This window comes from Triturus cristatus, chromosome 12, assembly GCF_964204655.1.
Source record: "Triturus cristatus chromosome 12, aTriCri1.1, whole genome shotgun sequence".
Lineage (NCBI taxonomy): Eukaryota > Metazoa > Chordata > Amphibia > Caudata > Salamandridae > Triturus > Triturus cristatus.
This window is the reverse complement of record NC_140595.1, coordinates 472,712,630-472,738,564: the sequence shown is the minus strand read 5'-3', so window position 1 is coordinate 472,738,564 and position 25,935 is coordinate 472,712,630. Positions and strand designations below refer to the sequence as shown.

Here is a 25,935-nt window from a genome sequence, read left to right as displayed (position 1 = left end):
GCATTCCTTCCCTCTGTCAAGGGGAGAGTAGTGCAGGTATTCACAGACAACACCACCGCCATGTGGTACTGCAACAAGCAAGGCGGGGTGGGGTTGTGGACCCCATGTCAGGAGGCTCTGCGTCTCTGGACATGGCTGGAAACGTTAAGGCATTTCCTGGGTGGTTCAACACTTGGCAGGTACTTTGAACGCCAGGGCAGACAAACTCAGCCACAGGTGCTTGATGGATCACGAATGGCGTCTTCACTCGGAGGTGGCACAAGGTCTCTTTCAACAGTGGGGAGAGCCTTAGTTAGATCTATTTGCCACTGAAGAGAACGCGCAATGTCAGCAGTTCTGCCCGTTGGAATTTCCAAGGCGGCTCTCGCTCGCTGACGCTTTTCATCACAAGTAGAGTTGCGGTCTATTGTACGCCTTACCGCCTATACCACTTCTACCCAGAGTGCTGAAGAAGATCAGGCGCTACCAGGCCCAACTCATTCTTGTGGCCCCGGACTGGGGTCGAGGAGTTTGGCATCCCAAGCTACTTAGTATGAGCGTGGATCCCCCGATCCGACTGCTCTTCGGGAGGATCTTCTGTCACAGCAGCAGAGAACGGTACTCCACCCGAACCTGCCCAGCCTCCACCTTCACCTCCATGCGTGGAGATTGAGCAGCGACAGTTGATTCCATTTGACTTTCCTCCTGAAGTCTGTGATATCATTCTGGCAGCCAGGGGTCCCTCCACTAAATCGGTATACGCCTGAAGGTGGAACAAATATGTGGCATGGTGCAGAGCAAATGCAGTGGAGCCCCTTTCTGCCCCTCTTTCAGAAGTCCTTTTGGTCCTTCTTTCTTTGGCCCGGCAGGGCTCTGCTCTGGGCACTATTAAAGGCTACCTTTCTACAATTTCGGCATTTCTCAGGCTCCCTGATAGCCCTCTCTTTTCAAGTCCCATGTCATAAGTAGATTTCTCAAAGGCATTACTCAGCTTTTCCCTCCTAATCCGTTTGTGATGCCGCAGTGGGACTTGAATCTGGTACTTACTTATTTGATGTGCGCGCCTTTTGAGCCGCTTCGCAACTGTCCTCTTTGTTTACTGACTTTGAAGACTGCTTTCCTGTTTGCCATCACATCACCTCCGCCAGGTGCATGAGTGAGCTCCAGGCTCTTTCCTGTAAATCTCCTTTTCTGTCTGTTCATCTGGATAAGGTTGTGCTCCGCACTCGTCCTTCCTTCTTGCCTAAGGTTGTTACTCCCTCCCACATCGGGCAAACTATCACCTTGCCCACTTTCTTTCCGCCTCTGCACCATTCCAGAGAGAAAGAGAGGCTCCACCGTCTGGACCCAAAACGTGCGCTCATTTGACCTGAATCGCACACAACCGTTCCGGGTGGATGACCAGCTCTTTGTTGGCTACCTACGCGCCAAGAAAGGCCGGGCTGTACACAAGAGGACTATCTCCCGCTGGGTCGTCTTGTGTATAAAAGCCTGGTATTCTCTGGCTAAAAAGAAACCTTCGGTGGGATTGCGCGCTCATTCTACCAGGGCGACAGCAGCTACTACTGCATTGGGATGTGGTGTACCCCTTCAAGACATCTGTCAGGCAGCCACGTGGGCCTTGCTGCACACTTTTACTAAGCATTATTGCCTTGACAGCCAAGTCCGGAGAGACGGCTTCTTTGGCCGTTCTGTTCTCCGTGACTTTCTGGTGTGATCTTGGTTCGCAGACCCACCCCCGGGGTTGGTATTGCTGGGGTATCTATTCTAGGGTAAGGAATCTATCACTAACGTGTCTCTTTCAGCTGCACAAGTTACTTACTGTAGTGGAGACAGGGTTTTATGTGCACACATTGTTATGTTAGCATAATGGCTTTAGAAGTTAAACGCCATTTTGCCACTTAGCTGCTTTTGCACACGACACTATAGGTAGCTGTTATTACAAGTAAAACTGCTTGCTTGCTTTTTATTCACATGAGAACAGTCTGTTGTTTCCATCCCTAGACGTGCACCGCGACCTTAGTCTGAACACTGTGTGCAGAAGCCTTCAAGGTAAAATAACAATTGTATGCTGTTGAATTCAGGTTGATCGGCCCACGCTCTAGACACAACAAGCACACAGCTGCAAATATCTGAAACTCGGGTGCCTTTAATATTGCATTTGCATGCATGATACAGACACTTGGAGAAAACCTTTCCAGACACAGAGAGCAGAGCTGATCCTGTGATGTGATTCACCTAAGCTGATCTTTGAGTTATGGGGCTCCCCGTTCAAACCTAGAGACATTCTATTAGTTTATAAAACTAGTTTACTAGCCAAGGGAGGGTGGTTCACAAAGTATTATAGGACTTGTTTTCCACTATCATTTTTAATATGATTTCTCCCTTCATTTTCTATGGTATTGTAACAATGCTGATGGTTTTATTTTTAATCATTTGTATGCTTATGTTAGCCAAAGTACTGCACCTTAGAGCACGTAGTTAAAAATAAACATTTTAAACTTTTCCATGTCTCTGATTACTCTTGTTGTGGACTGATATGAGAATAATAACAAAAAGGTGTTTCTGATTCCCACCATTCCTGAGAGTACTCTGTCGCTTGTTCTGGGTTGTCTAATCATTGGTAGCTTCGAGATGATACGGAGCACGAATGAGACACTGATGCTAGTCGGGTAGGGGTTCTGGGTACTGAGGTGAGTTTTTTGGTACACCACAATTCATGGAGGTCCTGGTTTCCTGTGCATAGTACTGTGCATGAGCGGAATCCCCGCAACATTACCTTTGGTAACGATATATCTGTAAGAGACATTAGTTAGTGATAGATTCCTTACTGCCCCACCCATCCTTCCCGTTCTGCGCACTGATTTCTAGGGTTAAGGTCATCCCTTTCATGGCCCTAGTTTCAAGGCACCAGTGGTCAGTATCTTGCATGACTCTGTGTTCCTGGCGCGGAACGTTGTGTACATAACTGATGTCAGTGCGCGAGGGCAGCGTCTAAGTAGCTGCCGTGACGTCATCCCAGCTATCATGACGCCTACTACGGCCGCGGAGCCGCACGACGCCACCTTCTGACGTGCAGGGGTACTGCTGACGAAAACTTTCCAGATCCAGTCTGACGCCTGGGGGTAATTCTAAGGTAAGGAATCGATCACTAACTTATGTCTCTTACAGATGTATCGTTACCGAAGGTAGGTAACTTGTACAACAAGACCAAAATGACGACAATCCATCCAGTAGAAGTCGAAAGATTAATTTATAAAGATTAAATGCAAAATACAGCGCTTATAAGCAAGCAGCGCTTAAAGAGTTATTTGGACGCATTGGGCCAGAACAAAGTCAAGAGTTCAGGCCAACCACAATGGAGCATGGGCCAAATACAGAACCCACACACGCCCTGGAGCAAAAGTACCTTAATTCTGGTCGCAACAGCGAGATGCGTCGGTGATCCCCGCGCAAGTGAGATGTTGCAGTGAATTTCTCAACGCAACTGTGGTAATGCATTAAGCCCGTGAGCGTAGCACCAGTTCTGAAGTGTGGTGGTTCTGAATGTGATGCGCCGGGTTGTAAAGGCGATGCATCGACCTTCTTCACACAGTGACGACGATGCGTCGGTTCTGATGCGGTGATTTTGAGTGCAATGTAGCGGTTCAGAATGTGATCCGCTGGTCCCGTTTCTGCAACAGCGCCAATTCTTGTCTAACAGCAGAGGATGCGTCAGTTCCACCGCAGCATACCCCTAGGTCCACTTTCAAGGGTCCAGGACTGGGGTGGAACCACTTGGCAGGACAGATTCACAAGCAGATGATCCCAAGGGTTGGAACATGAGGGTTCTAAGTATTTTGTGTCACTGAAACTAAGGCAACATGAGATAAGCCAGCAAGCCCTTGGAGTCACTCTGGGTTCAAGTGATGCAGGTCCAGTCCTTCTCACCCAGGCAGAGAGAGAGCTGCACAGCAGCACAGCAAGGCAAGAGTTCAGCAAGTAATAGTTCCAGAAGAGTGGCAGTCCTTGAGCAGCACAGCAGATCATTTTCTTCCTGGCAGAGTGTTCACAGGTCCAGAAGTGTACTGATTCGGTAGTGCCAGAGGTCCAGTACTTATACCCAGTAATGACTTTGCAGTGGGGAGACTTTAAAGAAAGCTTAGAAGTGCACAGTAGTTCCTTCTTTCTGCCCTGGCTCCAAACACAGTACAGGGGGGTAATCAATCCTTTGTGTGGAGACAGGACACAGCCCTTTCAGGTGTAAGTGTCAGCTCCTCCCTCCCATCCTGCTCAGGATGGCCCATCTGCATGCAGATGTCCATTCAGACACACCTACCCTTTCTTTGTGTGTGACTGACTAGAGAGATTGCATGAAGCCAGCTGTCACCCATCCCAGATGAGTATTCCAGAGACAGGCAGAAGGCACCAAATGTCCTATAGGTGGTAGAGGCCAAGCCTTTCCAATGCTGCAGCACATCTGGAACATTCAGGATATGTTCCCAATGTTTTGGGCTCAGTTCTGGGTCTCCATGAGGATAGATCTAAGGATTCTTGGGCTTCTGGCCTTGTGTATTCTCCTTGTCACATATACCAGATGGCACATGCGAACCAAGCAATAGAACCTGAAGTTTCAGTGGGCCCAGCACCAGGACTGCCTCTTCGACACTGTCTAGATCTCACAAGAGACGGCTAAGAGCCTCATGTGGGGGTAGACGAACACCAGGCCACTCTCCCTTACCCACCCAGACTTCACGGATGTGGCAGACTCATCTCTGCTGCTGGGGTGGGAGGTTCTCTCAGGTTAGTGAAGAGCAGAGACCCAACTCCACATAAGCATTTTCGATCTTTAGGTGATCCTTTTGGTATTGAAAGTCTTCCTACTGACCATCAAGGGAGGCTGGTACAGTTGTTAATGGGCAACGCGACTACCCTGTGGTACAAAACAAGCAGGGTGCGGTGGGGTTCTAGATCTGTGCCATGAGGCTCTGTTTCTCAGGAGATGGCTGGACCAGCAGATTTTTCTGTTAGCCAACCACCTGCCAGTTAGACAGCAGCATGTTTTTTTTTTCTACTTCTTTTCTTTTAATTTACGTTGCATCTGCTGTTGAGTTTGTGCATGTGTTGCAGGGATTCTGCTCATGCACAGAACTATGCGCAGGAAACCAGGACCTCAGGGAATTGTGGTGTACCAAAAACTCACCTCAAAGAACCCAGAACCCCTATACAACCAGCATCAGTGTCCCATTTGTTATCCGTATTATCTTGGAGGTCCCAATGTATAGAAAACCCAGAACAAGCGACTTAGAGTACTCTCAGGAATGGTGGGAATCAGAAATACCTGTTCGTAATTATTCTCATATCAGTCCACAACAAGAGTAATCAGAGACACAGTAAAGTTTAAAAGGTTTATTTTATAAACTATGTGTCCTAAGATGCAGTACTTTGGCTAACATAACCAGACAAATGATTAAAATCAAAACCATCAGCATTGTTACAATACCATAGAAAATGAAAGGAGAAATCATAGTATAAATGACAGTGGAATACAGCCACCTTCCTTTCACTAGTAAACTAATATTATTAGACTAGTAGAAGGTCTCTAGGCTTGAATGGGGAACCCCATACCGTAAAGATCAGCTTAGTGGAATCACATCACAGGATTAGGTGTACTCTGCTCCTGGGAAAGCTCTTCTTCCGAATGTGTGTAAAGCATACATTCTGCAATATTAAAAGCACTTGACTTTCAGGTATTTTCAGCTGCGTGCGTGTTATGGCTAAATAGTGGGCCGATCAACCTGAACTCAAAAACATGCATTGTCTGGCGACCCAGACTGTTTCTTTACACAATGTTCAGACCAAGGTCGCAGCGCACATCTAGGGATGTGAACCACAGACAGTTCTCATGTGAAGAAAAAAGGCGAGTAAGCAGTTTTCAAATAATAACATGTGTCTGCAGTGTCATGTGCAAAGGCAGCAGAAGTGGCAAGATGGCTTTCTAACATCTAATGCGCTTATGCCAACATAGCAATGTATGTATCTAAATCGCTGCCCTCACTACACATGTTTAATTATGGTTGTGTCAGAGGGTGATTGCAAGTGCACAGTTGTACTGGCCTATAGGCAATCAGGTAGTGCCTGATGGGCTGATCTCACAGATAAGTTTGGATGCCAGTTTTTTTCAGCAGTTTACTGGCCTGCTTTTTGGCCAGTTGAGCTGGTTTTTGCTTTTGAGTTCAGTGATATTGTCACAAGCATTGATTGCAGCAAACACAAATGCATGCAGTCTTCCATACCTTGCAAAATACCCATACAGCGTGCCTTTACAATTTCATTACTGGCCTGATTTCCAGATGTTGGCCACTTTTCCAGCTATCTTTTTTCGCTAATGGGGTCCACTTTTATTTTGGTGCCCGAGCTACATTTTTGTCCCAGTCCGACCCTGTGCAAGAGTGAGTCAGTGGCTGGATCAAGGGATGCCTGAGGGCAAAGATAAATGACAGAGTGGCTATATGATGACCTGTTGAGTGCCTAAACCCAGCAATGACACAAACAGAATTTTTATTCGTAAGCCAGTCCTATTTGCATTTCCAGTGCTTGTTTAATGTTTTGGTAATCAGCAGCTTGGCGTTAGCCTATTGCCTTGTTTTTGTATGCTTCTAGAGCATTTCCACCTCTTCAGTACTTTGCTGTCGTAGTTTGGCAATTGTTTTTGCTTGTGATCGATGGCCGTTATTCATGCTTCATGGGTATCTACCATTTTGAAACTTTAGTTTTCTGGCTATTTTTAATTGTCGCCATCAGCACACTTCATTTATACAATTAAACTTCATTCATACCATTAATCTGGGGTGCATACTGCCTTTAGCAGAGAGGGGATTGTTCAATGCAACAGTTTCATCATTACAATCGACAACAGATTCTTGTAGATTCGTGCCAGTACTGATCTAAAATTTTCTTTAGATTGACAACCACCTACATAGTAAGCACTGTTCTTGTAGCCCTTAGTAAAGATTTGTGTGTTTATTTATAATGTAAAAGGATTTTTTTAACAAAAAATATTTAGTTTGAAGCACATAGTATGGACAATTGTCGTCTTTTTCATGTAATTTTTTTTTTATTTCCCGATAACAAACCCCCCTCCCCCAGAAATCAAACACTCAAACATCCCCCTCCCCAATAGAGGTCCCCCCTCCCCGCCTCCCTGCATGACAGGCAAAGAACCTCCTTTGCCTGTGTGATAATGTCATGCCTTATGCTAGTGGGAGTTGAATTAGTGAAATGTCAGAAAGATTTGTCACAGGAGGGTTGGGCAGCAGGGGATATTTACTCCATGCTCATTAATGGTCATTTTACATGCATCCTGAAGCGAATTGATCAATACAAATTGTATTCAGTAGTTTTGTGGCATGATTTGTTTTATTTCAAATACATTTTATTAGATTTTCCGGAAAGATAGTAAGTAGTCTGTATGACATCAAGGGGCAGCTGATGAAATATATGCAAATATACATAATATGGACAATCACAGTTTCACATTAGTAATTTACAATGTGGACACTGAATGAATCCCCGTGCCTAAAGTTGCATAAATATTGTACATAAAGCAAGAGAAATAAAAAGAACAAGGAGCAGAATGGTAGATTACAAGGGGGAAATTGAAAGAAAGGGAAGAAGTGGGTTAAGAAATGAGGGGAAGGCAGATAAGCAGGGAGGGCATAACGTGATCAGTTGAGTGAGGACGTGTGTGGAAGCGCTGTAGTCAAATTATTAAGGAGATGTGTGACATGGGATTGGAGTGATAAATAGGGGCTGTTAATGGAGCTTGTGTCCAAATTTATGGTGATTTCTGACTGGAAATACATTAGTTGTGTTTCTCCCAGATGTAATTTGTTTTTCTTCCAGGGGATCCTCATCAATAGTCATAAGCACTGAATATTCCCGCCCATGTGCGTGGACCCCGGAAACAATAGAAATTATATATGAAAAACACATATATATACAGCTCTGTATATGTATAAACACATATATTATTTTTTCCAAAGCAATGCAGCCCCCATAGTAGGCTAGACAATGTAATAATAATGAATGTAAAGATTCCCAGATAGATATAAATATCTAAATAAACACCATAGGTATACAAATGCACCTAAAAACTTTTTTTTTATTTTTTATTTTTTTTAATGAGACAAACCTCATGAGAAAGAAAAAAACACTGTGCCAAACACAGATAAAAAACATTGTTAGCCTTCAGGCTGCATTGTAATACAATCCCATAGAGACTGAAAAGTCTTGTACAGATAAAAACTGGCATTGTGCCTTTAAGGCAGCCCTGATCCCAAGATCCCATCATGCCTCAGGGGTGACAGTTGGGTCAGTTGTTCTTTCCGGCTCCTTCAGTCAGGACCCTGGAATTCAGCTCTCTTCTTTTTTTGACTTTCTAGTCAAGAACTTACCAATTTTTGGTGATTTTTTTTTGCTTCATTCGAAATATTCTCCTGTTTGGTGAAGCATTTACTGACTTTCCTGACAGATCTTTAACTTTTTTCTGTCAAAAATGCCTTCCTTGTTCATGGCCTGTCCATCCTGTGGTAAAAAGAAGGCTACTTCGGATACACATGATGTGTGTATCATTTGTCTACCTGACACACATTCTCCTGCTTCCTGTCGTCATTGTAAAAACCTTTCAAAGAGGATTTTGAAAGAAAGGGAGAGGATTAGGCTTCATGGCCTTTCTGAGATGTGGTCGACGTTGAAGCAGTTGATCCTTGTTTGTTCTCCATCGGCGTCGGGCTCGGCGTCGAAGAATCTAGCGGCGGGATCGTCGTTGAGAGGCGGGATCGTCGTCGAAAGAAAGGCACAGGCGATCGCCGTCGAAGACATCAGCGACGTCGAGGCGAAGATCGTCGTCGAAGCAAGGATCGACGTCGAGTCAGACGCCTCCATTGGGATCGACGTCGAGGCAGGCGCCTTCGTCGACAAAGTATCCATGACGCCGAAACAGCCATTCACGGCGAGGATACAGACGCCGAGGTGAAGTTTCCCGTCGGGTTCTAGGCCTCCGTCCAGGATAAGCCCTCCGTCGACGACAAGGCTCTCGACGTCGAGGCATGACTCATCGCCGTTTATCCAGTCGGCGTCGAAGTCCAGATCTCCGGCGATAGGCTTATCGCCGTCGAGACAGTCCTCCGCTGTGGTGTTTCAGGAGACATCAGGACTTAGATCGACGTTCAGGTCAGCGTCGAGACGGAGGTCTCCGCATAGAGAGACGTCAAGATAACGATCTCCACCTGATGTGGCATTGGAGCATGGTTCAGCGTCTAGGTCTCCACCTATTTCCATTTCTCCAATCGGCTTCCGCAGGATCAGGATCTCCTCTGTCTCCTTCAAGATCCAGATCCCCAGAAATGGTGAATTCTTCTTCAGGTCCTCTTTCCCCAGTAGAGCATCCTCGACCAGCAGAAGCTCAATTGGGAGCGTCACCGACAATCCAAAGGCAGGAAGAGGGACATCTTCCGGTACAAAGTCCCCTCAGAATTCTACCTGAGTCCATACCTCCTCGTATACCTTCTATGACACATGCAGTGAGCATTTCCTTGGCTAGATTGAGGAACCTTGCCCAACCAAGGAGACCAGCAAGTTCTAATTCTCCGGAAAGAGATTATGGACGACGTTCACGTTCGTCCAGGAGAAGATCAAGATCCACTTCTCGCAGAAGAGAGGCGGTGCGATCTGAGAAACGAAGGCGTAGGTCTCCTACATCTTCTTCATCCAGTCGTTCCTCCAAGAGAAGTTACTCCCCCACACTGTCAGATACGCCACCATCTCGAGTTTCTCCAGTGGATGACATCAGCACATTTCAAGAGGTTTTGTGCAGGGGATCGGCCAAGTTGTACATTCCTATGCCTGTTCAGGAAACCACTTCCTCAGTCATCTTTGAGACCCCTTTGAGACCCTTCATGAAAGGACGGCAGCTCGTCCACCGTTGCCTCTGGTTCCTGGGTTGCTAAAACCAGTGATGGACGTTTTCCTAACGCCGGCTACCATCAAGTCGGCTCCGGCAAGAATCCTTAAAAAATATCGCCCCGCTCCAGAGGATCCTCTGTTTATCAAAGCTGATCCTCCTCCTGATTCTGTAATCACGGCGGCCGCTAGAAAAACACACTCAGTGGCGTTGTCGTCTACAGTCCCTCCGGACAAGGAGAGCAAGACGCAAGATTCTTGGGGTAGAAGAGTATGCGGATCGGCCACTTCCAACTTAAAGGTTGCTAGTGCCTCAGCGCTCTTAGGACGCTACGACAGAGCGCTTTGGGATTCTCTCCAAAGATTCACAGACAGACTTCCTCAGGAGGATAGGAAGGATTTTGAGATCCTGCAGGAGGGCAGCTTGGTTTCCAATCAAGTTATAAGTGCGGCAGCAGACGGAGCTACTCTGGCAGCTCACTCCTACGCCCATGGCAGTTCGGCCAGAAGATCCTCTTGGCTGAGGTTAACGGCTCTTAAACCTGAGGCTCAAGCTAGGATTCTCAACCTACCTTTTACTGGAACTTCTCTTTTTGGCTCACACACAGACGACGAGATGGCTCGAATGAAATCAGAGCTTGAAACCATGAAAGCTGTGGGTCTGGAGAAGAGGAAGGAGTTCCGCCGTCGTAAGGGATCTGACAGGCGTACCTTCCAACAGAGGGTTCAAACCCCTCACTGGCAAAAGGACCAAGACCAGCAAGGGCAGAAAAAGAAGCAATTCCAGTCTCGTCGATCATCAAGCAGACGAGGGAATAACCGCCAATCCAACAGCGGTAACAAAGTTCAAGGCAAACAATAAACGATCGCTTCCTCCAACGCCGTCCACCGCTCCAGTGGGAGGAAGTGTTTCACAACATCTTCAAGAGTGGCAAAACATCACCAGAGACAAGTGGGTTCTAACTACACTGCGACATGGATACTCTCTTCGTTTCCGGAGTCTTCCTCCCTCAATCCACCCAGTGTATTCGAATCATCAGCTCAAGATGCTACGGGAGGAGGTGGCTACCCTTCTTCTCAAATCGGCCATAGAAAGGGTTCTGAGAGCACAGAGAGGGAGAGGAGTCTACTCCAGGTATTTTCTGATACGGAAAAGAAGTCCAAAAACAGAGTTCAGACCCATCTTGGATTTATGAACACTCAACAAACATATCAAATAAGAGAAGTTTTGCATGTTAGCACTCCACCAAATATATCCACATCTCTGTTGAGGCGATTGGATGTGTTCGCTGGACCTACAAGATGCGTACTTTCATATACCCATCTGCCAACGTCATCGGCGATACCAGAGATTTGTGGTTGGAACCTCCCACTACCAGTTCAAGGTTCTACCATTTGGCCTGAAATCAGCACCTCGAGTGTTCACAAAGTGCATGGCGGTGGTAGCTGCTGCCCTGAGGCGCGCAAGAGTCTTCGTCTATCCCTATCTAGACGATTGGTTACTAAAAGGTCCATCACCCCAGAGAGTAAGCTCACAGCTGACACGCTGCCTAAATCTGTGTCACCGATTAGGGCTACGGGTGAATTACAAAAAATCCACCCTCAAACCAACGCAAAGGATACACTACCTAGGAGCACTTATAGATTCCGAAGTAGGAAAAGTGTTTCCTTCGGAGGAGAGAAAGTTATCCCTCGCTCAAAAAGGCAAACGTATCATGGTCAACAATCTGTCTACAGCGCGACAGATATCATCCCTGCTAGGGGCCGTAGCATCTTGCATATTCCTAGTGCCCAACGCCAGGTTAAGAATGCGTCCTCTCCAACAGGATCTAGAGGACAAATGGGACCAAAAGGCTTCTCTTTGGGAGGACAAGGTGTGTCTTTCAACAACAGCCAGGCAGTCGATCAGGTGGTGGATGAGACCGATCAATCTGCGGGTTGGAATTTCTTTTCATCAAGAACCCCCATCGCAAACATTGATCACCGACGCATCGCTCCAAGGGTGGGGCGCGCATATGGGGACTCTGCAGACCCAAGGGCTTTGGTCCAGCAGCGAGCAGCTGTATCATATCATCATGCTAGAGCTCAGGGCAATCCATCTCGCCCTCAAAGCTTTTTTGCCCTCAATCAGAACGAGTTCCATTTTAGTACAAACGGACAACACCACCACGATGTACTACCTAAACAAGCAGGGAGGTACTCGTTCCAGGACGCTCTCGCTGGAGGCTCAATCCCTATGGCACTGGATCCTGGCAAGGAACATTTCCATAACGGCGGTACACCTGCCAGGCGAGCTCAACGTTCAAGCGGACTCGCTCAGTCGGCTCTTTCAAGATCCAGAGGACTGGGTCCTCAACGACGAGGTGCTAGAGGACATTTTCGAGGAGTGGGGCCGTCCGCAAATAGATCTCTTCGCGGACGAAAGCAACACAAAATGCCGAGGCATCGCCTCAAGGTACTATCGACCAGGGTCAATGGGGAATGCCCTTTTGATCGACTGGTCAATTAAATTTGTGTACGCCTTTCCTCCTCTTCCGCTAATCCCGAAAGTTGTGACCATGCTGCAACACTCAGCCACCAAGATGATCTTGATAGCACCGGACTGGCCGAGGCAGTGGTGGTACCCAGATCTCCTTCATCTATCGATCCGCCCGCACAGGCGTCTGCCGTGCAGACCGGACTTGCTAACCAAGATGTAGGGGAGGATTTACCATCCCAACCTTCCCTCACTGAGCTTAACAGCATGGCTCCTGAAGTCCTCCAGTATGGCCATTTAGACCTTCCTCAGGAATGTATGACCATATTGAAGGAAGCTAGGAGACCTTCTACAAGGCATTCATACTTCTGTAAGTGGAAGAGATTTTACATATGGTGTATTCAAAATCAATATTACCCTACAAAAGGTCAAGAGGAAGTGATTCTACCTTATCTACTTCACTTAGCCAAGGCGGGATTGAAATTTTCCTCCATCAAAGTGCACCCGGCGGTCATTACGGCCTATAGGCGCTCTCCCTCTCAGCATTCATTCTTTAAACTACAAGTGGTGAAGGACTTTTTGCAGGGCCTCAGAAAGGTTTACCCCCAATAAGGCCTCCCTCGCCTCCTTGGGAGCTGAACCTGGTTCTTTCAAAGCTTATGAGTCCACCTTTCGAACCCATACATAAGGCTACATAACAGCACCTTACGTGGAAAGCAGCCTTCTTGGTAGTTATTACCTCAGCACGTAGGGTGAGTGAAATACAAGCCCTTTGCTCAAAAGAACCCTACACGGTTTTTCACCTTAATAGAGTGGTTATGAGGACTTGTCCATCTTTTTTACCTAAAGTGGTGTCCGATTTTCATGTAAATCAGACTATCTCGCTACCAACTTTCTTTCCCAACCCCTCCTCGCCAGCTGAGAGGGCGTTACATTCTTTGGATCTTAAGCGAGTTCTCAAATTCTACCTGGATAAATCTAAGACTATCAGAAAGTCTGACCAACTGTTTGTAAACTATGGTGCTGTCCGTACAGGTTTTGCAGCATCTAAACGCTCTATTGCCAGATGGATTGTGTCAAGCATTAAATTGGCTTACCAACTAGCTCAAAAACCGTTGTGGCCTCTACCTAAGGCACATTCCACAAGAGGTAAAGCGGCTACTGCTGCGTTTCTCAATAATGTCCCTCTCTCCGAGATCTGTAAAGCAGCTACTTGGAGATCTGTCCATACATTCACGAGACATTATTGTCTGGACTCGGACACCAGAGCAGACACTGAAGTAGGGCAAGCCTCCTTGAGGAACCTGTTCAACAACTGACTATCTCGTTTGTTTTTTCATTTCAGTACAGTTCTCATTTGCCTGCAGGTGGAAGGTGGGCTCGCTATTCTATTCAGTGCTTATGACTATTGATGAGGATCCCCTGGAAGAGAAGGATGTTACTTACCTGTAATCCTAGTTCTCTTCCAGGGGTATTCTCATCAAAGTCATAAGCAACCCACCCGCCTCTCCAGGCAAATGAGAGGATTCTATTCTTAAATCTGAAAGAAGTATATCTTTGTGTCTAGACCTTCGGGTCCCGCAAAGAACAACTGACCCAACTGTCACCCCTGAGGCATGATGGGTATTTTGGGATCAGGGCTGCCTTAAAGGCACGGTGCCAGTTTTTATCTGTACAAGGCTTTTCAGTCTCAATGGTACTGTATTACAATGCAGCCTGCAGGCTAACAATGTTTTTTATCGTTGTTTGGCACAGTGTTTTTTTCTTTCTCGTGAGGTTTGTCTCATTAAAAAAAAAAAAAAAAAACGTTTTTAGGTGCATTTGTATACCTACGGTGTTTATTTAGATATTTATATCTATCTGGGAATGTTTACATTCACTATTATTACATTGTCTAGCCTACTATGGGGGTTGCATTGGTTTGGAAAAAATAATATATGGTGTTTATACATATACAGAGTTGTATATATATGTGTTTTTCATATATAATTTTCATTGTTTCCGGGGTCCCCGCACATGGGTGGGAATATTCAGTGCTTATGACTTTGATGAGGATACCCCTGGAAGAGAACTAGGATTACAGGTAAGTAACTTATCCTTTCTGGTCATTAAGTCTAGATGAGTGAAGTTGCCAGCACTGGTAATGAATTGCGTACAGGCTCACCATGACTATATAAGAGTTGTTTGACGTTTTTCCATTCCCAGAGAGTAGCTTTGAGGCCAGTTCTTCTCTACAAAGGTTATGGATGACTTTATTAAGTAAATCCCCTAGGGCAATGGCAGTGAGGTCAGGGGCCCATTCTGTATATACATTTTGTGAGATGATAGTGCTAACATCTTTCCAAACGTTTTTTTGAGAACTCGCAGTGTAGTAACATTTGTTTGAGGTCACCTTTTTTTGTTTTTTACAGCTCAAGCAAAGATCAGAGTTCATTTGAAAAATGTAATGGGGGTCTAGTGGACCATATGTGCAGTCCAGAGTCTGCTTTGCGCTAGGGGTGGGGAAATTCTGTTTATCACATTGTGACATGATTTTGAAACAAAGTTCTGTGCACCGCAAGCCTAGTCATGGATTGATAGGTAAAGATTATTTTTTCACTTTTGTCACGAATGTAAGAAATGATAAAACCCAAACGCTTTTTAAGTCTACCTTGGCAGTATAGTTGTTGTCAACCTATTGTTAAAAAATTGGTAATTTGTGCATAGAGTGTGTCTTTGGCTACACGGAGAGGACCATCACTCTTTCACCTCAAGCTATTGGCTGGATTGTATATCACTCTACCTTCGATCAAGTGCTGTCAGTGGAATGCATCAGGGACTAATTTACATCAGATATACAGCTAATCATTAGACACTTCTTCATACTCTGCACAGAATGCATTCCCTTTTTGCAACAATTTTCCTAGTATTCGAAAAACCAATAGGACTGACAGTAATGTGCATATAAACATCGTTTGTGAATTCCTGTGCTTACATGTGTCAGCATATTATAACCAGACCAGATTACTTTGCCAATGATTGATTCATGCAATGGGCTTTTTAGACTGTCAGACACTGTGTCTTTGAGTATGTCTCTCTGATTAGCCCAACAATAATAGACCCTGAAGTGGAACATAGGAGGTTCACAGACCTTCCAGTTAGGACAGTGGGAATTTCTATAATGAAAGGTGCTACTTACTCCCAATTCCAAGTTTATGAATTTTCACAAATAATATATATATATGTTAGGTCTTGTTATGTGTACCTGAACACATATGCGGCATCATACATTTTATGTAAATAAAGTGTTAGTCCAGTCGCAGAGTGAAAAAAACGTTTTTATTCAGAACAGCGGTGTTGTATAAAATTCACAGACTGAAATGGCAATGCTTGTCAAACATACCCTATACCCGGGAACGTTTTGTGTAGGCCCCTCGCTCTCGTATGCAGATTTAGAACCATGCGAATGTTATACATAATTCTGGCTACTACAATCAGCACTGTTAAACCAGGACTGAAACTGCACACATACCTAAATGTATTCAACAAAATAAGTAACGCAATCACCTTATAAAGGAGACAGGCTGCAAATTGAAATCTAATCACATTCATAACACCATGGCAAAGAGAAGGGTACAGAGGACAAACTACAACTTTTGTTACAGCTTGACAGTAGATGCATTAAATGCTGACACTCCAACTTTTTCCATCTGGGTTTCAAAGCAGCCAGTATCAAGTGTTTCTGTAGAAACCTGTGGAAGTAGGTGTTTTTCATAATCGTAATGCATTTTCTTTTGCTGGTATGTCTGCATTTGATTTATGGCATCTCTTAATCATCTTGCATTTACCGGTGCATAGGATCGCCAGATATTTTTATTTTTGAAGCAATAGATTGGTTTTGAGTAGGTTTGATTGACTGTGCCTCCCCCTTCTGCAAGCCAGTTGTGAGAGCCGTACAGTATAAAAAGATGAGTGGCGTGGGTTGGGAGACCAGAAATTAGCACTAAATTCGGACATCTTGAAAGTAGGCTTATGCCAGTTCCCTCCTTCAGCACGAGTTGGTTGGCCGGCATCATTCTGAATGGTTTAGTAAGTCATAATAGCTGCTTCAGTTGCTAGCATTTCCCATATGTTGACAGTGTATAAAATTCATCAGTAATATCCGTGTACGTTTAGACTTTGGATGGTGATGCCAAATATGTAGGCTTTATCATTCTTTGTCATTGTGCAGTGTGCACGTACACCACATTGATATGTTTTAGTATTTGTTTGTGTCTAGATTTAGGTTCTTTAAGCAGCACATCTTGCACTCCATTTAGTCAAGTAGCGGAAAATGGCGTCTTGCCTCCACAGTGTCCTCCATAGTTTTGGGGAGAGCCCTACGAAGCCCCCTTGTTGTTAATTTACTCTTAACCCCCCCTTTACCACCACCCACTCTAAAATTACCCACACTTACCACTACCCACCTCTAAATCCTTAATTTCCACTTACTCCCTTTACCACTACCCAACTTTAAACACTACATTTTCCCTTACCTCCCTTTACCACTGTTCACCCCTAAACCCTGAAACTTACCACTGCCCACCCCTTAACCCTAAAATTACCCTTACCTCTCTTTACCACTGCCCACCTTTAAACCCTAAAATTACCCTTCCCTCCATTTACCTTTACCTGCCACTAAGCCTTTTTTTAAATCACATAATAATTATGTTATTTTAAAAAATACCTAATTACCTGCATGGTAAAGGCACAACTACTTATCTTCGTGCTAAAGGCTGCATTGTAAAGGCATTGCGTGGTTTAGGCTTCGATGTAAAGGCTGCTTCCCCTTCCTTCCGGCGTCTGATGCACCGACTGTGTTCTCTTCTTTGTTATTGGAAAGCCATGGGAGGAAAATATCTAGAGAGTTAACGTTCTTTGCAAATGTCCAGCGTCCTAACTTTGACCACCCTCTCCTTAATCTGGCAGTGCTGGTTTTTTTTTATTTTCTCAGATATGTTACTTGCAGCAGTGTGTGTTAGAGAACATCTTGTTCATTTAGGTGTTAAAAAATATTATTTTGAAATCGAGGCCAGAATATGCTGAATTGTACCATATATTTTTACGTTGAAAAGTGAATTGCGATTGTAGTGGTAAATTGATTTGCAAATGCAATGCTACAGTCCAGTTTTGCGGCCTTGTTGCAGACAGCATTGACATGAATACTACACAGAGCCAGACCTGGCTCGTGAATAGATAGTTGGCTTTCTTGTCAATCTCAGTTGCCTGCTTTTTATTGGTTGGCTGCCTTACTGTTTAGTCGTTATCCCTTCCCTTGAGCATAGATTGTTTAACCTTGTTTTGGATTGGCTAAGATGTAGTTTTCCACTACTAACGTCATGTAACAATTTTTTGGGGGTATTTTTGTATTTATTTTGATTGTAAATTTAGCTACTTCTTCAGCATTCCATGTGAGTGCATGTCTTGGTTTTCAGAGTGCCCTCCCACTCTTTAATCCCACCTCCTCATTTACTCACCCCATCTCTCCCTTACCTGCCTCCTTCCTCTCTGATGCTCCTCAACGACTGCCAAGTGCTGGAAGACGGCCTTGGTGATGCTCTGGATGTACGTGTGTGGTATTTGTGTAGCGTGAACCTATCTATGTTCTTCTTGGTCTTTCTTCCTTCTGTCCTCCCTCCTGGTGCTCCTCCGTGGCGCACCAGCCACCAAATGGTGGCCTTGATGAAGCTCTGAATTTTGTCCAGTTGCACTATCTAGTGCTGCCCCTCTCCATGGTGGTAGTCACCACCATTTTAATCTCCGCAGGCATTGGCGAAGCCAATAGCAGGGACAGGCCATGTGAAAAGTATAGAAAAGAATGAAAACCTTGTGTTCTATACCTTCAGTTGGGCTGCTGTGTTGAGTGACTCAGGTGCACTGGATCACAATTTCCCATTTACGGACATGACAATGCAACGCACTGCGACTGCAAACTGCATGCTATTGTTCTGAATTGACATTGTGCTTAAACGCTACATTCTCATGAACACCTTGACATTACAATTTATGATGATGAAAGCCTTGGCTCTGTAAATTAAGACCATTATTTAAGTTGTACAATGGTTACACACATTGAAAACAGGTGTACAGCTATTAATCAGTTTCAAACGTACAGTAGTAACATACATAAGGAACATCAAATGACAGCCACGTTTAGCTTCCCTAAAGCAGAATATCCAACTTCATATTGTTTCTTTTAAAGACTGGCTTCTCTGATGAGAATCTCTTATGAGACAATAATTTTATCTCCATTTAAAGACAGTGTATTTTTAGTGTAATGTTTAAATGAATAATTCTATTAGGGAAAGTATTTTAATTAGCCATAATTTAAGAAGAACCCAGGGGCGCCATTTTGTTGTGTCGACTGTTTGTATAAGTTTGCTCGTTCTTTAGTTAGCAAGGACCAGAAAAGAATTGCTTTTTCTTTTTCGAATAGTGATTACTGAAGCTCTATTTGTTTCTAGCTCTGTTTCCCTGGCCTGCCAGTATGCCTCACTTGTGTTGGATGTGCAGTTTCCTGGTATGATTTTAACCAATATCAGCTCTTTTTTTTTTTTTTACAAAATGACATAATTCTGCTTCTTGTTCCTTTCAGCTGTTTATTTGTTGAAATGTGCTATATTTCGTGTGTTTCAAAATCGAATTTCCAGTCACTATATGTTTCGAAACCTGATAATAGGAAGGTGTTAAACAAATCGTATTTTAGATCTCACATTTAATTGTACATTTCCTAACCAAAAAACACATTGAACGCAGTGTGTCAATCGTAATGCAACATTAACGTACCCTGATAAATTTCAAAGTTAATTGCACGAAATGAAGTCATTCTGCGGTGCAATACTTTTGCTAACCATTTATTTCTGTGCAAAAGTTATTTCTGTCCAGTGCAAAAAGGAAATGTGTATTTGTCACTTTCTTGTTATGCTAGAGACACAGTAGCTGTCCTAAATACTTAACGTCCACAGTGCTAGACTTCATTAAACAGAGAGCTTGGGGAAGTTAAACCCATCAGGTCCTCGGCGAGCAATCACAAATCCCCTGGCAGAGACATTGACAGAATCCATAGACAAGGCACACAGTTAGACTGGATGGAACCAGGCTGACACATATGATTCCCATTGTCACCTTCTGAATCACCAATAAATAGATTCCAAGAGGGAGTGAGCCAAAGTAGAAAAACCCAAGCAGCCATACCAGTATCCTGGGGACATGAGTGCAAAGTTTGGAGAGAAGGTCGTGATCTGTTTGACTATGAGAATTAACTGACGCAGAGTCAAGGCTGTGGTCGGCATAGTAATCAGATGTTGTGTTTTGACTTGAAGTTCTGGTAGAATCTCTTTGCACCTCCATGATTGTTATTACCAGGCAGTTTGAGGAGCCACGGGAAGGGCTGGAAGATGACAAATTCTTTGGTGTCAAAACTACCTCATTGCAGTCTGGATTCCAGGTAGCTTTGTCCTTCACAATGAGTTTCGAAATGACAACGGTGTCATCTGGGAGTCCCGCCACCTGGTCCTCTTGCAGCTTTGTCTCATGGCGGCAGAATGGGCAGCTGATACACGTGGTGTCATCCCCAATGTGATGGAGTTTTGTAAGGCATCGAACACATATTCTGTGAAGGCAGTCCAGTACTTTTGGTTTACGACTGTGTGTGTTGAATCTCTGATAACAGATTTTGCATTCCAAATCATCACTGGCCAGATTTTCTTCTCCTCCAATTTGAGGGCAACTCATGTTTAATTCCTAGGCACACTGTTGAAAGAAGAGTTTGAAGTTTGTTACTTGATCTTGGCAGACAACACACATTTTACTCACAATGTATATATAGTACTGTAAAATTGGATCTTTTGTGCTAAATTCGAGTTAATTTATTACACAATCTCTACTATTTGGAGTAGTATTTGGGAATTGCCATTAATTACTTTGGTCATTCTGGAAATCTGTGGTAGTCGTAGATTTCCAGGAATACTCATACCTTGCAAAATTATTCATGCAGATTTTCCAATAGTGGAAAACGTGCATGAATAAATTGTTTAGGAATATCCATTTGTAGGAATATCCATTTGCACATTTTACTTGTTACACTCCACAGGGCAAACCCTTACACCACACCCTCCATAAAAAGTTGAAGTGCTTCTTTCAATTCCCCACCCAGCAGTGGCACTGAATCAAACCTTTAACACAGGGTTTTTTTACGTGTATTTCAACGGTGGGAAATGTTCATCAATTGTTGGTAGTAGCTAAAGAAGGTTGTATGCATCTTAGTTCGCAGACTCGACAATGAAAAGCTCAGGTGAACGATTCTGGGTGTTTAAAAACCACCTCTCTTCCTCAGATGGAAGTTAGATACTTACTCTGTCAAATATCATGAGCTACTGAAGAATTTGCACCGTTATTGCTGTCCTATGCCAAGTTCACTTTGAAAATGTATGGTGCCCCTATTTTGTTATTTTATTGGTGTAGAAATTCAAACTCAATAAAACACCTCAATTTGTGCCGGTGGTGACACTCGGTTTTTGAGAGCCAAGACTTTTTTTTATCATTAAACTTTGAACCAAAGAAGGAGGGAGAAAAGATTAGTACGAGAAAGATAGAAAACAGTTACAAAGGGAGAAAGCAGGGATTTAAAAAAATGCCATTAGTGAGATAAAGCGGCAGGAAGTGTAGGGAGGTGGAAGAAAGAAGCATGAGGTAGTATCAAGAACAGGCAGCCTTGGTATTCAGCTGCACTGGTGGCAGGAGTAATTTTTTGTTTTGTTTCAATTAAGCATTGATTGCAGCAAATTATCCACCTCACAACACATTATCAGAGCAGCATGTACATTTTTCTTTGGGTGTTGATGCGGTATTTCTCCAGGAGTACAATAAATGGTTTTTCATAGTAGGCAGCACAACTGTAGATTCTGATCTTCATGTATTATTTAGTAGTATTTTGAGCTAGGCTTTGTCTCCCTGATTCAATACAGTGATGGCCCGAACAACAATCTGCTGTTCCTATTCAAGCCTTACTGGTGCACATACCTGTTTTTTCATTCATCCGTTTTCTGTGATAACTTTTCCTCCACCGTTCTTGTAGGTAAATCAACAGCGTTTCCAAAAAACGATTTCACTACAGTACATTTGAGTACATTGCAAAAGGGAAGCATCACTAAAATAGAAGGCATCACGAGTAATACCTATTCCCCATGTCGCCTAGCGAAGAAATTGATGCTGCAAAGTGCTTTATCGTACTCTAATGGTTGCTCCTGGCAGAGTCTGCTATAAAGTGCATTGAGATCCCCGTGCATCAAAAAGTTGGTATGAATACTGCGCTTGGTGACAGAGTAAGGATCAATAACAAATATTATACCTGAGCTTGGAATGACTTGGACCTTATATAGATCGTATGGGTTGGAGTCACAAAGAAGATAAACCCCTTGCAGGCATTCTCCCCTGACCCGTGGACAATTCAAACTCATATCCCTGTACGCAGAAGGCTCACGTGTATTCAAAGTAAAAAGTGTCACATTTTCCCTGGTGAACAGCCATATGTCTGCAGAAGTTCAGTATCTCAAAAAATCAAAGGTGTTTTCCTGACATTATATACATTTCGGTTTCAAAGTATATACAATAAAATTCATGCAGTCCATCTTTAAACACTGTTTCAATAAAGGGTTGTATGTTACAATATGATAGTCAAAAATGGTGTCCTACAAAAATATTGTTGCTACAATAACCACCACCAGATTATTGTGAAAGAATATATATGTAGGTGAGGAAATATTTAGTATTCTTAAATTAACAGCCCCATACTTTGAAGATGTATGTTGTGAAGGTACATGCATGTGGAGTTAACAATAGTAAATCCATGGGGACGCTAGGTGGCGCGCTAGCGAATGGACGCCTTCTTGTAGGGCTCCCGCAGTCCGGCGCTATTTATCCGCTAATTTATCCTTTTGGGCGCACACCTGGGGGCCGTCCTGGCGGTCGCAGGTCCAGTTGGTGGTCAAGAGTCACTGGTCCGACGTAGAAGGCTCTGGCTGCTGGGACGCCGACGTGGGACCGCTTGCAAGCTGCGGCGGGAGCGGAGCTGGAGGTTGCCGTGCAGACGTTCCGGATTAAGCCGGAAGGCGAGGCCGAGGCTGGTGACGCGGTGCAAGGCCGCAAACGGCAGAGACGATCCGGGAGGCCTCTTGGGGCTCATGGTGACCTGGCAGGTTGAGAGAAGCAGATCGGACGGCCACAGCGACGGGTGAGAGTACGTGGGGGCTGCTCCCCTGCCCCCCCACCCCCCCGTCCTCCGGAGTGATTGCGAGGCCCGTGGGCCTGGGGCGGATCTTGTGCCGGCTTGTGGTGGTGCGAGGCCCCTGAGGGGCGGCCGGTGGTGCGCACGGCAGCGGCGGAGGCATCGATCTCTTCCCTCCCTCCTCCCTGGGGGGCCGGGTGCAGCGGAGGCAGTGCCAGCCTCGTGGAAGGCCCGGTGGGCTACGGCTGGAGTCAGGCGCGGACGGCGCCTGGAACGCTCTCTTTGGACTTGGTGTGCAGCCCCCCCCGGGCCGGCGGATCGCTGCTTGAGCCCCTTTGCTCACGGGGTGGTGTGGCTTGCCGCGTCCGTCCTGAGTGGCAGCAGTGACACTGGCACAGCGGTGAGGGCGCATCGCTCGAGGCCTGGATGCGGTAGGGCCTGCCAGCATTGAGTGGAGAACACGGGGATCCCCCTTTGGAGCGGCGCAGGAAATAGCGGTGTGGGATCGTGGGGAGACGGCGCGGGGCCCACACCGGTGGTGTAGGAGAGCTCTGCCCTGGCACAGAGATGGGGAAGACAGACACTAGACAACCCAAGCTGTCGTTTGCGGCTCCTAAGAAAGCGTTGACGCCTGGGGAGAAGTCGAGCCCTCCGGATGGGGCAGCCGAAGCATCGGGGGGAGCTGCGGATGCGGCCACGAGTATACAAGCCGTGCTGTGTGAGGTGCGCCAAGGGTTCGCGACAATTGCGGACAAGGTGGATCGCCTGTCGTCACGTATGGATGCGGTGGTGCACAAGCTCGATGCGCACGAGGGTCGATTGAAAGAAGCGGAGCAGCGCATATCGAACTCGGAGGATGCGATGACCCAACACTCGTCGCAGTTATCTCGAATGGATAATCTCCTACGGGTCATCGCCGCTAAGAATGAGGATTTGGAAGCGAGGAGTAGGCGGAATAACATCCGCATCGTGGGTATTCCGGAATCTACCAACGTGGGCAAAATGGAGGAGTATGTGGAGAAGATGTTGGTGGCGGCGATCGGCTCAGAGGTTTTTTCTACACAATTTATCGTGGAGCGGTCGCATCGGGCACTGGGTCCCAGACCAAAGCCGGGGGCGACACCTCGGCCGATCATAGCTCGGCTGCTGAATTACCGGGATCGTGATGCGGCCCTGCGGGCGGCACGAGGTACGAGATCGCTGTCGTATGAGGGTAACTCCTTCACGTTGTATCCGGACTTCACCCCGCTTGTCCAGGAGGAGCGTCGGAAATTCCTCGCAGTTAAGGCCAAACTGCGCAATCTGCAAATGGACTACGCACTGCTCTACCCTGCTCGATTGCGTGTCACATACCAGGGCAGGCAGAAATTCTTCACCAATCCACAACAGGTGGAGGACTTTCTCAAGCAACACAAACGGAATAGGCGGCGGGAGACGGGAGCGGACGATGATCTGGCCCCTGGTCAAGAACAGCTAGAGGATGTGGACCCGTGAGTGAGTAGCTCTGTTTCTGTATATACACTCCTGGGTGAGGGGGGCCTTTGGGCTATGCTTGGACCTTATTTAGGATGGATCTTGCCCTGCACTCCGGGTGGGAGTGGTAGAAGTGGGGGGTAGGGGGATATCCTGCGGATCGATGGCTGCCGGGATCCCCCCCTGGCGTGGAACTCCTCTTGGCCTGCGCAGCAGAACTGCATTGTTGCACTTGCTTTATGGACATCCTTGGATGTGGACGGTGTTCCTCAGGTTTCCGCTGATTATGGCGCTGGACACCCCCCTCCTGGTTGCCGGGCTGGGCTACACGAGTTGTGGTTCGGGCGGGCTTGCATGGAGGGGGTTATAGTGGTGCCACCTAGAAATGTTCCCGATGGGAATTACCCTAGCATACGTTTTTGGGGTTGAGGGCTGGTTTCGCCCTAGTTGTTGGGATTTGTACGGGAGGGACGGGGGGGGAACGCTGCTGGCAGGTTGGGGTTTGCTTCAGTGGGAGGGGGGTGGGTACAAGGGTAGTTGTAGAGGTGTGTGTGAGTGGGGTTCACAGAATGAGAGGAATGCAACCAAAAAGTACGGATTGGGTCGGCCGGGGAGTGGGCGGAAGATTGCAGGGTACGAAGCTGCGGCTGCGGGGGTTCTTGGGGCGAGAGTGGAAGTATGTTGCCCGGGATTTGGCTGGGGTGGCCACTCCTTTGGGACATCGGTAAGACTGGGAGACTGCCGCGTGTTGTGTCATGGATGGCTAACTGGGGATGGCTGACCGGGATCGTATCTCTCGACTAGCGGTTCTGTCCTGGAATGTCCGTGGACTGAATGATGCGAGGAAATGTCGGAGGGTGGTGGCCTATTTGGATCAACATCAGGTGCAAATTGCCCTGCTGCAGGAAACACACCTCAGCCCCAGGGCCAACTATACCTTTGCGAGTAGATGGGCAGGGGTGCGCTGTTTCTCCTCATACTCTGGATATGCCAGAGGTACGGCGATTCTGATTAAAAAAACTGTGCCGTTTGTGCGGATGGGTGAACGCAAGGATGATGAGGGGAGATTTGTATTGGTGTGGGGTAGATTGGGCACCGATACTGTCACTATTGTCAACTGCTATGGGCCTAATGTGGACACTCCTGAGTTTTACATTAAATTGTGGGGAGAGATCCTCAATGTGGGGTCCATGCATCTCATATGGGGTGGAGATTTCAATGTCACGCTGACACCGGGGCTCGATAGATCGGATGGTAGCCCCCAATATAACAGAAAAGCAGGAGAAGCGGTGGAGGGTATAATGAGGGAGGGCGAGCTAATAGACAGTTGGAGGTTTATGCATGCTGGGGTTCGTGAGGGGACGCATTTCACGGTTTATGCCAACACCTGGGCTAGACTTGACTACTGCCTACTATCCCGGGGACTGGCGGTTGACCTGGGCAGGGTGACCCACTTGCCGCGGTCCTACTCGGACCATTGTCCAGTGTTGGTGCAGGTGGCCATCCCGGGATACGGCGGTGCAAAGTCGCGATGGCGCTTACAACCCACGGCACTGTTGGATCCACTATTCCAGGCAGAACTGGGGGAGGAGATCGCGGACTTTTTTCCACGCAACAAAGGAACTGTTGCAAGTGTAGAGACCATCTGGGAGGCGTTTAAGGTTACGGTCCGGGGCTTTTGCATATCTAAGAGCTTTGGAGTTTTACGGGTCCTACGGGGTACACTCACCAGGCTAGAAGCTGAACTTAAGGAGCTGGAGACTTCCATGGCCCGTGAGCCGATGGGTCCACTCCATAAGGAATTTCGGGAGAAGTTATCCCA

At 46.1% G+C, this 25,935-nt stretch overlaps 2 protein-coding genes across 2 annotated transcripts in view; one reads left to right on the top strand and one right to left on the bottom strand.

Moving 5' to 3' along the window:
* CEP89 (centrosomal protein 89) overlaps positions 1-25,935 on the top strand; it is a 1,352,699-nt gene that overhangs the window by 967,668 nt on the left and 359,096 nt on the right. The gene's annotated exons all lie outside the window — the stretch shown is intronic.
* LOC146776124 (E3 ubiquitin-protein ligase RNF182-like) overlaps positions 19,294-25,935 on the bottom strand; it is a 109,115-nt gene continuing 102,473 nt past the window's right edge. The window contains exon 2 of the mRNA XM_085638794.1: positions 19,294-20,167. Coding sequence (XP_085494920.1) covers positions 19,424-20,149 — 726 coding nt within the window. The 5' untranslated portion in view covers positions 20,150-20,167 and the 3' untranslated portion in view covers positions 19,294-19,423. The remainder of the gene's footprint in view (positions 20,168-25,935) is intronic.